This window comes from Malus sylvestris, chromosome 10 (assembly GCF_916048215.2).
Source record: "Malus sylvestris chromosome 10, drMalSylv7.2, whole genome shotgun sequence".
In the NCBI taxonomy this organism is placed as follows: Eukaryota; Viridiplantae; Streptophyta; class Magnoliopsida; order Rosales; family Rosaceae; genus Malus; species Malus sylvestris.
In genome coordinates, this window is record NC_062269.1 from 20,022,269 (window position 1) to 20,040,027 (window position 17,759).

A 17,759-nucleotide genomic window follows, 5' to 3' on the forward strand; every position below is an offset into this window, starting at 1 on the left:
TGGTTTTGTTACAACTCACATTATTTGAGAAAACCTTACAGATGATTCATGGTAGGTTTTCTCCTAACGATTCCAAAATCATAAAGGAGTGGTGCGGTCTTTTCGTCATGGCGCCGTTGCAATAGTTTGAGGAATTCATACCCATGTTTTCTTGTCGTTTGTCATTTCTAGGTCTCCAGGTGATGGTACGTACAATATTTATCTTGTGTGTCTTAATGGTGTTGGGTTTGACTTGTAAGGTTTAGGCTTTGTAAGCTTATTTTTCATGTTAGTTAAGTGTGGGTGTTCTGTGAATAAGGAATCATACTTATGAGGAGTTAGTTTTATATGCTATGTTACTTTCTTTTTTTTTTGCGTGTGGTTTTGGTGTATGTCTGCTTGGCAAAGAGTTATGAGGACCTTTTCGTGATATAGCTTATTTGCCAAAGGAGCGATGTCTTTTGCAAAGTTCATCAAAATTGATGCAAGATTTTGTGTTTGTGAGCATTATTTTTCTGTTGCGTTGGATGTGATTACGTGAGTGAGAACCCAGCTTATTGCTTAAGCCTTAACGACTTGTTGGATGTTTTCAATGAGTCAATTCAAAGTCCAACCTTTTTTCTTAGTGGTTGACTTCCATTTTAGAAAAACCATGGCAAAAGAAATTAATATAATCAGGTTCAGGAAAATTTAAATCCATAAATTTCATTTCCAAATAGCGATTGGCAATGAAAGAAAAAATAAACAATGGGTTGGATGGAGAGAACATTGGTTCAATTCCCCTCACACCGCCTCTTTCCTAAGCAAAACCAACATTTCTTCTCCTAACAGCATAACTTCTGCTTCTCGGATACAAAACAGCCTTCACATCCACTTCATCTTCTCGAAAAGAACAAGCCGTCTCGTCATCAATTCTTCCCATCTTTAACCCAACACTGTAACCCCTCATCCCCATTCCATTCATGGTGTCTGTGGGTTGTATAACAATTGGTCTTCTATGCACATCTGAACTCTCTACTGATGCAGCCTTATTATTCTCTCTCTCTGCACTACTACCCTTCGACAATTCTGTTCTGAGAACCTGCCTCAAGTCCTCATCGCTGTTAGAACTCGAAGAATTGCCACTGAAGCTCCTTGGCAAATGTGGAACTTGTGATGCAGTGTAACCACCCACACCGCAACAACTTTAACCCACCTTTCCGGCACAATCCTCCAGACCCCTCATGTAAAAATTCATGGCCTTGGTTAAGGTCCTAATGGGTGCAAAAATAATTTACATCAACCTGCTTTGCTTCTTTGCTTTGCTCGTCGTCATAACTTTGATCTGGATTTTGTATATTGGGGTTTGGCTGAAAACAAGAAAAGAGAATGGAAAATGTTGTTGTGAGCTGATGAAGGAGAGTTCCTGATACGCGTGGATATATAAAGGTGTTAGGGGATCTGAGTTTTGGACTTGTTTCAGTTGAATATTAGAGTGCGGAATGAATAAGATTACAAAATAATAAGAATATTATTAAACAAACGAGAATGCCGAAACAGCTACAAAACCCTAAGAGGCTACATTGTGACTGACTTATTCTCAAACTAAATTACAAGCAAAATCCTAAAACTAACAAGCTAAACCCAAATACTAAAATAAACCTAAATACTATTATTTTTCAACACCTCCCGTCAAATTCATGGTAGTACACGACATGAGTTTGCCAAAGTAGAAGTGGATGCAAGCTTTGTTATGCTAACTTCCGATGCCAATTTCAATACGAAATTCCATTGGTGCAAGTGCAAGATTCCAAATTCCAATGCCGATGCCGATTTCAATACCGATGTCAATACCGATGCCGATGCCAACTTTCGAACAAACAAACAAAAAATCCAACCAAATTTTTTTTCCCTTTGCCCACATGGGCTTCAAACAAGCAACCAATTTTTTCTTGTTTCTTCCTTTTTTTTAACTCCCCTTTTTTTCTTTCTTTTTTCATTCCATTCTACTTTTTCCTCTTTTTTCCTTTGCAGCAATACAGACTTGCGGATATTCCTGCAGACTGCGGCGTTCAAAGGTGTAGAAGCAGAGTCACGGGACAAAAAATGAACAAACAATTTTTTTATTCTAGCAAACAATTAATACCAACTAACAATCTGAACACGAACGACAACGGAAACAAGCAAACCGATACCAACCCGAAGCTGATTAAATCCCAAAGGATCAAACCTTGCTTTGATACCAAGTTGAATATCAGAGTGCGCAACGAACAAGATTACAAAATAATAAGAATATTATTAAATAAACAAGAATGCCGAAACGGCTACAAAACCCTAAGAGACTACATTATGACTGACTTATTCTCAAACTAAATTACAAGCAATATTTATAGAGAACTAAACTTAAGAAATCATAACTCGGATGGGCTAGGCCCAAATTCTAAACTAACAAGTAAAACCTAAATACTAAAAATAAACCTAAATACTAATATTTTCCAACAGTTTCTTGGAAGTAGGCAGGACAACTGTAGAAGTAATCCATACGGACGGCAAGGCGAAGAGAAGAGAAATCACTAATAGTGACGGGTGGACTTCTTCAACATTCTAAATCTAATGGGACATGTGAAAGGTACTAAAATATTTGTACGGTATATTTTTATTGATCGGAATATGTGTAGTTTATATATATATATACACACACACATACATACATTCACATACATATAAAAAACGATATAATCTATATTAAGAGGAAGAGGGGTGGATTTAGCTTCACAATGAGCTAATAATAATATGGTTCAAAGTCGCCTTTGACGAGAATCGAATATAAAACTTCTCACTTACAAGTGAAGAAGAATGTCATTAAATAACATGAGCAAAGCATATAATATACGTATAGTATATATTAGAATGGTGTTAAATGAAAACAACATTAGCAAAGCATATGATACAATAAATTAATCATAGTTGGGTAAAGGTGACCCTCCCAATTTCCCAAAGTTGAGGTTTGGCCTTTTTCTATTGTTCTGCTAGTATTTTGTGATGTTTTTGTTTCTCTGACACAAAATCTTTTGTTTTATAAGTCATATGGAAAGAGGTCTTCACCGGATCTCTTCTATCAAGGGCACCAAATAACGGTCCATCTGTTTTGATCTCTTAAAAGTTGTGATAATTTTTTGTCGTTGAATGAAATTTGAAAGGCCCAAATCACTTGATCTAGTGACCTTGGAAGAAGAGATCCGAAGATGATCTCTTTCCTAAGTCATACCTTCATTGGGTATAGGAAACCATAATGTGAAAATTATGCACAAAAAACAAATATGAAGTATCAATTAGTATTAGTATTTGATCTAGGACATTTTCGAAGCAGGTTTTATTATTATTATTATTTTTAAAAGTTTGAATCTCACTCATTAATAAGGTACTTTTAGTGTTAAATCTGCTTATGAGTTGTTCTTTCCTTCTGAGAGTTTCCCTAAATCTCTTTGGCTTCCACTTTGGAAGTTCCACACGTACCACCAAAATTAAAGGTCTTTACTTGGTTGGTCACTCGAGATAATATTCTAACTAACCAACATTTAAGAGAAATATGAATTTGGATACTAGTTGTTCTATATACAGTGGTCCTGTTGAAAATTTAATTCATCTTTTGAATGAGTGCTCTAGTAATATCCTCTTTACTTTCAATTTAGACGTAGAAGGATGGATTGCTACTAACATACATTGTAAAACTCCCAGTCACTAAGGGTTGGAATGGTGTAATCTTTTTTGGTTTGCGTGTTGGCATATTTAGATGTGGAGAAATTGTATTGTCTGTAAGAACAACCCAAGTTCATATTAGCATGCTCTGCTAGGTCACGATCAAATATAATGAGAAAACTTACCTGCTGCAGCCATGGTGGTTGTTAATCGTACACAAGAGGTCTGAAGAAGACATGGTTAGTTGCACAAGGAATCCTTCTACTCACTCAAGACCCTTATATTCTTATGGTGATAGAACCTTATGTCGAAGAATGTCCTCTTGGTGAGCAGGGAACTCCTACATGTATAGAAACAACGGCTGCCAAGACCCATCTATCGTGGGTGAGTTGGTTATTGTCCCGTTGTATCAAGTTCAGTGGAAAAAGGGTTAGTGGAAGGCAGTTGCATCCCAAACATTTCGAATGTGTTTCCTGAATTATAGGACGTTAGTTTTCCACGTATCAAACTCTTATTGAAGTTGTATTATCCACATGTAATTCCACCTTTATCACAAGTAGTTAAGTCCACATAGGATTCTTACATTCTCCCACATGGACGCTAACTAGTTGTGGTTTTGAAATTTCATGTACTACATAACTTCATTCCTTAGTGATCACTTGAGTTCTACGCAACTAGCATCTTATACACATTGACCAGTAATCATTTGGAGTTCGAATCTCAGGAAATAATGCATACAATAATGTTGCATTCACCCTGAAACCACAATCCACAAATTCATACCGTATAATGCTAATGATGACATACATTTATACACATTCTAAACATGGTTCTTGATGCATACCCCATTTCGTTCCCATTTATCCAGTTTACCTTTATTGATTGAAAGTGGTTTGCCATCTTCAATCACTGGATTCCTTTTCCTTTTTCCTACATAATAGAACTCAATCAAATGTTCTTTGGAACAAAGATCAGACATTTTATTGCAAGTCATAAATTAAAACCTCATACATTCAGCAATGACAAACTTAAAGCAAGTAAACTGAGCAAAAGTAAACACATATCAGGTTGTTACTCCCACACTTCAACGGAACCCAAATTGTCATGCACTCCAGAACCACTAGTATTTAAACCCAAACTGTATGATGCTTCCTTATACCATAAATGGATTTATCGTGCCTTTATTTAATCATACAAAACTCAGGTTTCTTCATGTATCGTCTTTGGACAGACACTTCGAACAATAGATTTCAATTTGCTGTCAATCATCTTTATGAATCAAATATATAATAATGATGAAGTATCACAACATTATCAAGCACTGAAATTGATTAATGCGTACAATACATTCATTGCATTTAGTTGACAGAATAAGAAACATGGTTCAACAAGAGCAACAGGAATACAAATACTTATGCATGTCAGATGTCGATCTCACTCCCACATTTCCACTTGATATGTTACCTTATTGTATAACAACCATGTAAAGGATTAAGAAAACAACCAAGATTTCAAGTCTTTGGACAAGAAAACAGTCAACTTAATTTTCTTAAAAATTTATATCCTGAAAACATGTCAAACCATTCATACATTCCTCTCTTTGGAAAAGAATATTGACACGTTATGAGTTTTAAAACCATAATTTACATAATCTAGTACCTAAAATCTTTTACACAAGTATGCACTATAAAATCTTGCTAAGAAGTTCTCGTGAAGAAGTAAATGTTTGTGCAAAAAATATTATCATAAAAGACTTTATTGTTATGATTGCAACCATCCGAAGAAGTCAAGAAACATTAGGCAAAGAAGTCATCCATCACAAAATGATTATTTAGTCAAAACCATCTAAGCAATCTTTAACTCAAAATTACCTCAAAACTCAAGCGGCCGTAAAAACAAGTGCATTTAGTCATGCATGTTTATGTCACACTTTTGAGCAAGAGACATAAACTGCCTTAAATAAATTAATGAGTGTGAAGCCCAATTTTCTTTCACTAACCATTTAAGCAATCTTTGATTATTTACTTTCATCACTAGTATTCATAGTTATAGGATCAACCTATGTGAAAACAAATCCAATAAAGCAATGCGAATTGCTGGAAAACACTTTGGAGCACTTGCATAGACAGTTCATTCCAAAACAAAAAATATTAGACAAAATTTCAGATTTGAATGCAGACCAGATGAAGTCAAATGTATATTTATAGATTTATCACTCTGACTCATGAATTGTTTCCTGCCCGCACTCCTTTTACACTATATCACTGTTAAGGAAGTCCAGAATTGGTAAATTAGTATCAAACAAAACAAATGAAACGACTTTCGCAGAGCAAGGAAACAATGACTTTTCTGGGAACTTGGTTAATACGGTACCATTGTATTCAACAGTCATATCTTTCACATAAGCAAAATGGATACGTATAATTATTATCATGTATATTTACACACATGCATACAGCATACATAAATGTATCTAACACTTGCATAATATTAGTATGTGACCCATGAAATCCCAAACAACATCGACTAAAGCTAATAACCAAAGCCACATCCAAATAATCAGATAAAGGCATCACTTACTTCATGAATGGTTTCGGCACAAGCATGCAGTATCACCTCTTCCACCATCCTATATGCTGGCTAACATAGAACAGCACCCAGACCAAAATTTCCATAAAATCTCACTTTGGTGAAGATTTAATAAACATTTGTCCAATGGTTAAATAACATAATTATTTGTTCCAGATGTTGCAGCCTTAGTTGTTTTCCGTTGGGATCATTCCTGTACAAGACTTACCAAGAAAAGCATTATGTGAAAAATTATAATCGCAAACAATTATAATCACAACCAAGAAGAGTATTAGCCAGAAACCATTGAAGCCATGTACATTAGTCCACCAAGCTGGTACCATTCGGAATATCAGAGGCAACCCAGTAATCTTCTAGACCAATATCCTCACCTTGGTCTCCATCCCCACGACACCACACTCCACGGAGAGAGTCATAGACAGACTCAAACAGGGCAGTCGAATCCAAACTAGGACTAAGAGGAGCTTAAGTCCCACTATTCAAAACTGAGTTGTAACATTGCAGCGATAACGAACGTGGCTATACAGTGATTTAAAACTTCTAACAATTTATACATCCCCCTTCTTTGGAAAGGAATGTCAACATTTCATGAGTTTTAAGCCACATAGACTTTACTGCAGTCGACCAATATTCATATCATTTTGTAGCCATATTCAAGTTCAACATAAATCCCATACTCCACTCCCCTTTGCTTTAACATACATACACAACATCGAGTTCAAAATGTATGCAAAGAGTGCAGCATCAAACAACACAGATTTATGTTACACCTTTGGGCAAGAAACATAAACTGTCAAATATGCATTATGCAAATACCGAAACAAATTTAAAGCTCTGTTTCCAAGCTCCCACTTATCAGAGTGCTCCACCATTGTCAAGCTTTTGTTTAGCTTCAATGGAATGCTTATGATACCAAGCTCATTCAGTCTGAATCTTTCATCAGTCCACAATATTTCAATATACCGCATACATATATTTGTACATATACACAATAACTGAAATAAAACCTCAACCATTAACATGGTAAAATTCACCAGCACATAAGTCCATGCTTTATTTAAAGCATAAGGCAAAATAAAATGAAAGAACAACCCTTACTTTCATACAGCAGTTGAGTCAAATGATTCAACCACACCCATGTTTGCAGCGTTATTATTGAATATCCCTACTGCCCAACTCGTCAACCAAGCTCATCAACTTTTGGCTTCATCAAATCAGTACACTTTTTACTCCCACACGACAGCACCAATTCCAAAACAGAGTTCATGGGAGCAGCCCACGGGTACAAGGCAGCAGGTGCAGTTCAAGACAGCAACCCCCTTCAACCAATGGCCTGTGTTCAATTAACCACTGTGCAAACACAAATGTCCCAGAAAAACAGAGAACTCACAAACATTAATTGAAGAATTATAGTGCCCAGGATCAAAATATAATCAACGACAATAGTAATTAAAAGAATCGAATTTGTTTAACATTCCATTAGATACAATGTCCAAATTCACAAATCAAACCATTCAAAATATTCCCTCTTAAGCTCAATGATAAATGGACTCCAAAATCCAAAATGATCAGATCAACTTTGGAGCTTTTATTGAAAGCAGTTAAAGCCCGATGATTTCTCTCAGTAACGATTCTAATCAATGCTATACTTTATATGTGTTCTCCTAGTAAAGACCATAATCATAATCTCTCAAATAAACATTGATATGAGATCACCCCCTGAAGGAACCCTCCAGTTCAAAATTTCATGAAGATTCACAGACAATGATTCCATGTTAACGTTACCATGACAGTACTTCAACTCAAAAAACCTGAAATTCACTTTCGACTTGAAAAAGGTTTATCAATTATGAGAACCACAACTCCAAGATCGGAATAAAATCAACACTTGCCACCATAAACCAAAAATCATCATAAACCCTCAAAAGAGTTTATCGAAAAGAATGGAGCAGATAGCATACATGTAGGTATGTTCTCAGCCATATATTACATATATTAGCAGTGATAAATCTCAAGGTTGAGGATATGTTTGATATCACGGTACGTTATTCGAAGAAGAGTTCTATTCGGAGAGAATTGATGTCTTGTTATGCATATTGGTTGTAACATGAATATCAAATAGATATCAAGAAACTGATTTCAATCAAATACCGATCATCGTTTGTGAAACTGAAGCAACCATGACTACCAATTCCTGAATGACAAAAGGACAATGCTACAGTGGTCTAATCTTCAAACCATATATTCCTTTTCCTGCAGTGAATAAAACTTTGGCAGCAGCATATGGCATTAGAACAATTAATCATGCTATAGAAAAACTGCAACAATCATCATACGAATTTCATACGTGCATAAAGCATTGGGATTTCTTATTAATTCATCGGACCTAGGGCTTACTAACATGGCTCTGATACCAAATGTAAGAACAACCCAAGTTCATATTAGCATGCTCTGCTAGGTCACGATCAAATATAATGAGAAAACTTACCTGCTGCAGCCATGGTGGTTGTTAATCGTACACAAGAGGTCTGAAGAAGACATGGTTAGTTGCACAAGGAATCCTTCTACTCACTCAAGACCCTTATATTCTTATGGTGATAGAACCCTATGTCGAAGAATGTCCTCTTGGTGAGCAGGGAACTCCTACATGTATAGAAACAACGGCTGCCAAGACCCATCTATCGTGGGTGAGTTGGTTATTGTCCCGTTGTATCAAGTTTAGTGGAAAAAGGGTTAGTGGAAGGCAGTTGCATCCCAAACATTTCGAATGTGTTTCCTGAATTATAGGACGTTAGTTTTCCACGTATCAAACTCTTATTGAAGTTGTATTATCCACATGTAATTCCACCTTTATCACAAGTAGTTAAGTCCACATAGGATTCTTACATTGTCTTCAATCCATCCTATCAAGCTTCCTTGGACATTGTAAACACTATTTTAAAGTATGCTTGGGAGTGGACTGATGCTAATAAGGTTTGTCATTCTAAGCCTCGCAAAATTCTTGAAAAGTTGGCTTGGATTTCTCCAAACGAGGAATGGTTGAAATTGAATATTGATGGTTCTCGCAAAGGGAAAAACCATGCTATTGGTTCAGGAGGAGTACTTAGTGATCATCAAGGCTCTTGGATTGGGGGTTTTTCAACTTATATGGAAGTAGGAGAAGTCCTTGACTTTGAACTGTAGGATCTCTTTCTAGGTTTGAAAATGGCTTTGGAAAAGGGTGCTAGGAGAATACTTGTGGAATTTGACTCTACTATTTTAGTGTCACTCATCAAATGTACTAGGCATGAGTTGCATCCCTTGGCTTCTTTGTTATATGGCTGTAATCACTTGGTTACTCAATTTGATCAATGTGATTTAAGTCATATTTATAGGGAAAGGAATATGGGTGATGATGGTTTGGCAAAGTTAAGTTTTTCTTTAGACTTCGGCTATGTTATGTTGGATGACCATCCTCCTTTAGTTGGTGGCTTACTTCTAGATGATATTTCTGGGGTTGCTAGGACTCAAGCTATTTGTGTAAGCCTTTTGGGCTGATGTTTTTCCTTGTTTAGTGGTTTTGCTTGGGCTTTGGGTCCCTTTGTATCAAAAAATAAAAATAAAATACTTACAATAACAGTGTAATCAAAAGCTTCATCTAATTAACTACTTCTTAGTTTCTAACGAAAAATAATCTTTTTTAGTGTGACTATCACATTGTAGGGCCAGCAACAAACCGAGCCAAACAGATTTTCACTTTGCTCAAGTTCGACTTACTTAATTTAATTTCCAAACATTAGCCTTGCTTGGCTTCCTTCTTCTATTAGCCGAGCTTTAAAATTTATAGCTCAACAACGAACTTAAGTTGTATCGAGCTATTTATTATAAATAAGATGGTCTGGTACTATAACACAAATTTGCAATTTGGCAACACATTTTACTAATAGAATATATAATATACAAACAATATAACAAAAACAAATTCATATATAGTACTTAAGGACGATCACATAAGTTTTCTTTTATTTATATATTTTATAGGGGATATAGTATATCAAGCTACATGTTACGACGAAAGGTCAATTGAAGATGGACGTGGATCCTCTCCTGAGCTATTGCCAGGGGATCCTAGGGATCAATTGATCCCAGCCCTTCAAAGTGATCCTATGGCCAAGAAAGGTCAAGAAGCCTTCAAATTATTTCATGCAACCCAAGGGAATTTTGTTTGCCTTCTACCATTCCCGCTCAATATCCACTTCTCTCTCCTCTCTCTCTCTCTCTCTCTCTCTCTCTCTCTCTCTCTCTCTCTCTCTCTCTCTCTCTCTCTCTCTCTCTTCTTGTTTGCGCCTTATATTCCCGCTCCCCTAATCTCCAGCTTCCTTCCTTCGAAAAAATCCAATTCCTGCATCTCCTCTCCTTCCTCCCAAAAGTACCATAATAAGCTCAAGTTCTCTCCCGTTCTGGTACTTTGAGCATTTCTCATCACATCATTTTTTCTAGGTTGTCTCTGTCTTCGAGTTTGATCAGCAGCCATGAACGCCCTCGCCGCACCAAGCCGCAATTTCAAATAATAAAGGTTAGGTTTCCATTATTGAATTTCCTTTTCATGATATTTTTGCAATTAGATTGGATTTGCTGCATGTTTATGTCTGAAAAAGAGGAGATGTTGTTCTAGATCTCATGTTTACTATGCTTTAGCTGCAATATCGCTAGCGGATTGCATGATTGATGTCAGTAATCTGTATTGCATTGCAGTAATGATTTGTTTTGTTTGGTATTAAGTGGTATAATGTCCCCTAGCAGGAAGTAGTAAGATTTAGTTTTTCATGGGGTTTATTATGCTTTACATGTAGTGCTTATCCTCCTTCATTAGAAATGTAAGATAGGTTGACGATGTGGTTTTCTTCTCTAATTTTGTGGTTCTTGTGATGTCATGTGAAATTAGAGAATTGGTGAATCATAACCATCCTCTTGGGACCGTTTTCATGTATATTTTATCCGCGCTCTCCCCTTAACTTTTCTTTAATCACCGACTGTCTCAAAGACTAATACAACATATACAACTAGTTTCAAGTGTATCCTTGGCCACTCATTAATTTTGTCCTTCTGCAAGCGTTGCTTCATTTTCTATATTGGGACTCACTGCCTGACATAGAAGAGCTTACTGGAATTAACTCCAATGGGGCTTCCACTTTGATGGCTCAGCATCTGCTTGCAGCAGCAGATCGATATGGGTTAGACCTGCTTAGGTTGATATGAGAGGCAAATCTCTGCCAGGGTTTCGCTATAAACAATGTGGCAATGACAATAGCTTTGGCAGAACAACATCACTGCTCCCAGCTAAAATAATAAGAAATCATCGTCTTGCTTTGGTCTATTAACATCAACGGGTTGCCACTGGTCTTCAATAATAAAGGTTAGGCTTCCATTATTGAATTTCCTTTTCATGATATTTTTGCAATTATATTGGATTTGCTGCATGTTTATGTCTGAAAAAGAGGGGATGTTGCATTGATTCTGTAGAAAATTTGGTTTTTTTCATTGAGCTGAAGTTGTCTGAATCTTGGTATATTTTTGTGGTAGGATTTGATAGTGAATGATATAATGGATAAACCGCATGATGGCGTAGAAGGTACTTTGGAATTGAAACCTACAAAAAATATGGAGTTTGATACTGACCAACTAGCATATGATTTCTACAACAAGTATGGTGGAATTATGGGGTTTAGTATTAGAAAAGAAAGTGTTGGCAAGAATAAAAAGACTGGTGAACTCACTTCAAGAATCTTTTCTTGTGCTAAAGAAGGGTTTCGAGCTGTAGATAAGCGAAATGATATGATTAAAAGACCAAGAGCAGAGACGAGGACTGGATGTGGTGCTCATATGGGTGTTAGGTTGGATAGGCATACGGGAAAGTTTTATGTTTATACTTTTGTTGAACAACATAATCATCCCCTGGTAAAGAAATAATATGCTCATATGTTACCATTCCAACGGAAAATGACAGCCTCACAAGCCACTGAAGTAGACTTAGCTGAAGAATCGGGGATTCCACTAAGGTTGGCTTATGAGTTAATAAGCAAACAAGCAGGTGGAAGAGAGTCTTTGGGATATATTAAGCAGGATCAAAAAAATTATCTTCGAACTGTGAGGCAAAAGAAAATGGCATATGGAGAAGTTGGAGTCTTGCTACAATACTTTTCCAAACAAATATTGGAAAACCCATCATTCTTCTATGAACTACACTTGGACAAAGAGGAGCAAATAACTAACATTTTTTGGGCAGATGCTAAAATGATAATTGATTATATCCATTTTGGTGATGTTGTAAGTTTTGATACAACTTACAAAGTCAACGATTTGGATCGACCATTTGCAGTGTTTGTTGGCTTTAATCATCACAAGGAGATCGTTGTATTTGGAGCAGCTTTAATGTATGATGAGACCGCTGCTTCATTTAGTTGGTTATTTAAGACATTTTTGAAGGCAATGTCTAGCAAGGCTCCAAGAAATATTTTTACCGATCAAGATCCTGCGATGGCTAAGGCTATTTTAGAAGTGATGCCTCAAACTTACCATAGACTTTGTTTATGGCATCTGATGCAGAATGCTTGTAAAAATCTAAATACTTTGTTTAGAGGTGAGGAAGGAGTTCACAATGCTTTAACAAAATTTGTTGACCACATTGAGGAGGAAAGTGAGTTTGTAGCTGCTTAGTATTCTATGCTTGATGAGTATGACGCACATGAGAATGATTGGTTGGCCACCACATTTAAGATTAGAAAGAAATGGGCATATGCATATGTGAGATCGGCATGGTCTATAGGAATATGAAGCACACAAATCAGTGAAAGTTATAATGCAAGATTGAAAAATTATTTGAAGTCAGATCTCAATATTGTTCAATTTTTCACAAACTTTGAGAGGGTTCTTACCGATAATAGGTACAAGGAGTGGGAAGTAGAGTATGACCTACAATTCAGAATTGCACATGTCAAATTTGATATCAAAATGTTGAAACAAGCTAGAGAAGTTTACACGAAAGCGCTATTCAAATTGTTTCAAGATCAATTTGAAGAATCTATTGAATTGTCAATAACAAATTGTGTTGCTGATGGGGATGACTTTGTATACACGGTTGAACTAGATGATAAGTCCAAGAAGTGTAAGGTGAAAAGGCAAGGTATATCTACTGTTTCTTGCAACTGTAGACTATTTGAGATGAAAGGTATTTTGTGCAGTCATGCTATTAAAGTCCTTAGAGAAGCCATGCTTATCAAGGAAATTCCTGAACAATATATACTGAACAGGTGGACTAAAGAAGCAAAAGTTGAGAGTGTGGTAGATATGTGTGGGCGTGAGATTGAAGTGGAGCCTAAATTGCAGCAAGCTTTTAGATATAAGTCCTTGTGTTCTATATTCACTAGATTATCAATAAGGGCATCTGAAAATGTAAAGGCATACCAACTGGTGATTAAGAAAGTAAATAAATTGGCAAAAATGGTTGAAGACCTATTGCATCTAGAAGTGAATGATGATGTGCATGAGAATATGCATACCAACTGTAATAGACAAATGGCCAGTTGCTTGGAGAATGTTGATGTTGCCATTCCAAAAGGGCTTAAGAAGAAAGAAAAATTTCATCGAGGAAGACAAAGAATTAGGAGTGCTTTGGAAAAAGCCTTACCAAGAAAAAAGAAGTCTGATCAGGTACTTAAACTCATTTAATTCTTTATCATGCCTATGTGCTTAATATATGTAATTAAACTTCTAATCGTTGACATGTTTTAGGTTACAATTCCACAACATACTAGTGGTACCAATGTCTTTAGTCCTTATCCACTGCCACCCTCCCATTCATCAAAGGTGAAGTACTTTTGAATGTTTTTTTAATCTTCATAGCAAGGCTTGATTAGTTGACAAATATAAACTCGAAATTGGTATGTGATATACAGGTCCCAGTTCACATGTTTGGTAATAATACCTATATGCCAATTCCATATCATCATGTTTAGGTTTGTCATCTATTTGCAAGTTGCACTCTCTATTTGATATGTGTCATATATATATATATATATATATATATATATATATATTTATTTATTTATCTCATTATGGTTGTTGAATGTAGTTACAACCACATAATACGCATATGTCGAACGCAATGCCTTGTGAAGAATCTCAGCCGTCAAGTTCCCAACCTTTTCTTCATCAAAATATCATTGGAAATAGTCATGCTTAAATAGATGGCTACTGTTTTGGGTTTTTTGGTCATCACTAGATTTTTTTGGGTAGATTCCAGATGTATAGCTATTGTTTTTTGGGTAGGATTCTCATATGTGTAGCTATTGTTTTTTGGTCATCATTGGATTTCCTGATGTGCAGCTATTGTTTTTTGGGTTAGTTTAGTGAACTAAGAAATCCAAATGTATTAGGAACTCACTAGAGAATGCATGAGTTAGGGCATGTAAAGCTAGAGGTTTTTTGTAAACCATAACTTGTTATGTAAGTCTACCTCAATTGGTTATGTAAATGTCTACCTAACGTTCATCTTTTACTTCTTGAAGTGAAACCATATCACATGCATATTTCCTTAGAGCTATGTCTATTTAGATAAGAATAGAGTACAATTCCACAACATACTGGTGGTACCAATTTCTTTTACTTCTCATTGATTCATTCTTCAAATAATGTGCTCCAACAGAGTCAGTTACACCAAAAAAAAAAAAAAGAGTACTCTGTACAAGCAATAAAACAGAGTACTTCATGGTGTTAAGGTTATGGGCAGAAGGATCTGCTGAATGGCAAGTTCTAGATTCAAAATTCGGCAAAACTTATATACTTTTCCTGCAGCAGCTATTCGTACTTCAGCCTCATTATCCCGTTGAAGCTGAACATATGAAGGCACTAGGTCCAACCTAATATATACCAACATTACCACACTCATCAATTAATTAAGAATTCAAGAAAATAGGTAGAGAGAGATCGGACAATTGATTCACATTTAAATAATTACAACATCCTAATCCAAGTAATACAGTATTCACAATAAAAGCCAAGCCACAAAATAAACTAACTACCTTGTAGCTTCTGGACCAACAATGTCACACAACTCGTATAATTGATTCGCGACCATGTCCCAAACACGCCAAGACTTATCCTGGAGAGAAATACAGATAAGTCATAGAACATCACACCACTCTCCGACAACAAGTCTCTGTATTCAAAATGATGTATGGAGAGAAATACAGAAAAGTCATTCCAATACACTGAGGTAGAGCATTCCCATAGGGATAACGTGAACAAAATATAAGTTATAGTGGATTTTGTGAATAATTACATTTTATGAATTGGAAAGAAAATAAAAGAGATAACGAAACTTTTGAATTGTGAACCTACTACCACGGCATATTATAGACACTCTACAACCCAATCCGCCAGGTCAAACCACAAGATCATGTGTCCAGAGTGAAAGCGTAATGAGAAGGCAAACAACTACAATTATAATGGAATAGGATCAAATCATCGATTAAAACGGCGATCGGGTACAAGGCTTCATCAACCATAGCCATCTTTTTCTACAAATTATGCCTCTAACTGAAATCAAAACACAAATTTCCAAAAAACTTCAAAAAAAATCCACTTCTGCATCAAATACATGTAACAATTTTCGATTGATTTCGACTTTTTCCCTGACTTTTACTCCCTAATTGAAACAAATTCCATAAATTCCTCTACTTGAAGAAAGAGCTACGGACCCTAAATTCAATAAAGCTGAAGATCATGAAAGGATTCGATTCCAAATTCCAAAACCTACATTCCAATTCAACTAAATTCTCACAAAAAAACCAAATTTCCAGCCACACATATCAATCGTTACCTGTCTAGACCCCAATTGCTATTGCTGCTGCTGATGTTGTTGATGCTGCACCGAATCAAAACCCAGTTGCGGCGTCGACACTGCCGAGGACGATGAAGATGGCGAAGCAGCATATGACGTCGATCCGGTATGGCCAGCCGGGCCCACTCCCTGGCTGGGCCCGCTTCCTCCTCCGCCACTAGATTGCATGCAGGAATTGGAATTTTTTTTTCGGAGGAAGGAAACTGGAGATTAGGGGAGCGGGAATAGGGGGCGCAAACAAGCAGATTGAGAAAGAGAGAGGGAAGAGAGAGAGAGAGAGAGGAGAGAGAAGTGGATTATGAGCGGGGGATTTGGATAAAAGGCAAACAAAATTGCCTTGGGTTGCGTGAAATAATTTGAAGGCTTCTTGGCTTTTCTTGGCCATAGGATCAATTTGAAGGGCTGGGATTAATTGATCCCTAGGATCACCTGGCAATAGCTTAGGAGAGGATCCACATCCATTGAAGATAATTAGAACTGGTTTTGTGGAGCCTAAAATAATCTCAAAAATTCTAGAGGCGACACGTGGACTTTTAATCAAGAAAGACAAGATTGCCCTCAATAAATGGGCAGACTTCTCAGATGCTCCCACGCGCAGCTCACATCCTGGAGATCTTAGCATCTGAACACAACTGCCCACAGCTCACCTGCCCTTGGCAAGGAATTAAAGATAATGATTAATTACCCAAATCCTATCTTTAATACATTTATAATTGAAGATTGACTCAAATCAAGTAAATAATATTAATTTAAATAAATTAAGGATAATTACACCATTATTTTAAGATATTATTTCCTATTTAATATCTTGGGAATATTTAGAGAATATATCTCCATTAAACACTATATGGCCGGCCCTAGCTGTATAAATACCCCATATTCTACAAATTTTGAGAGTTTTGGCAACCCGAAAAAAGCCCTAAACACTTTACTCTCTCAGAGAAACTAACTTAGGCATCAGAGATCCATTGACCTAAACCCCCTTCCCACCTCGTGGGCGCGTGAGGCTTAGGTCTTTGATCAAATGTATTGATTGTTTTGCAGGTGCATTTTTGTCAAGACTGAAGACGGCGAAAATTTGCATCAACAAGTTTGGTATTGAGGTGCTTTTATAAAAAGTGGGTATAAAAAAAGCTGAGCTCATAAATGTGTTTGATAAATACTTAAAAACACCTTATTTTCACAGTTTTGGGTGAAAAAAAAATACCGAAAATGTGAAGCAGCAAAAATGAGCTTATTTTCACAGCACAGCAGAATCAGTTTTTTTTTTTTTTTAGAGCACAACAATACCAAACCAATCCTTAATCTAAACTTAGAATAAAATATAAACTTAATTCTTTAAAACCAAAATCTCAACCATTATTTGAGTTTTAACGATAAGGACAAAATAAATAGTAAAATGAATAGTACCAGAATTGATTTTTTAGTGTAAGAATGTGGTTTTTCATTCAAGTGAATAGTACTGTGAACTTTTCATTAAAGTTCCTTCTTTTTTTTTCATCCCAAGAAAAGTTATTTAATAGAATCTAGTTTGAGCTCTTTCGTAAAAGTTGTTCACGAGCTTTACAAGCCCAACATATCAACATTCAAGCTTGGTTTGTTTTATAACCAGCGGAATATAGGTTCGGCTTGT

General features: G+C 36.2%; 1 protein-coding gene and 1 pseudogene across 1 annotated transcript; one reads left to right on the forward strand and one right to left on the reverse strand.

The window, feature by feature from the left end:
- Positions 1–1,367: 1,367 nt before the first annotated feature.
- Positions 1,368–16,465, reverse strand: LOC126587849 (uncharacterized; annotated as a pseudogene).
- LOC126587846 (uncharacterized) lies at positions 12,760–14,811 on the forward strand. Its single transcript, XM_050252931.1, has 4 exons — positions 12,760–13,935; positions 14,017–14,091; positions 14,181–14,240; positions 14,357–14,811. The coding sequence occupies exons 1-4, from the start codon at positions 13,757–13,759 to the stop codon at positions 14,469–14,471; spliced, it is 429 nt and encodes a 142-aa protein (XP_050108888.1). The 5' UTR covers positions 12,760–13,756; the 3' UTR covers positions 14,472–14,811.
- Positions 16,466–17,759: the final 1,294 nt, after the last annotated feature.

Coding starts and splice junctions, on each gene's coding strand:
- LOC126587846 (XM_050252931.1), top strand. CDS start 13,757: ATGATGATGTGCATGAGAATATGCATACCAACTGTAATAGACAAATGG. Junction 13,936..14,016: donor GAAAAAAGAAGTCTGATCAG/GTACTTAAACTC, acceptor GACATGTTTTAG/GTTACAATTCCACAACATAC. Junction 14,241..14,356: donor TTCCATATCATCATGTTTAG/GTTTGTCATCTA, acceptor TGTTGAATGTAG/TTACAACCACATAATACGCA.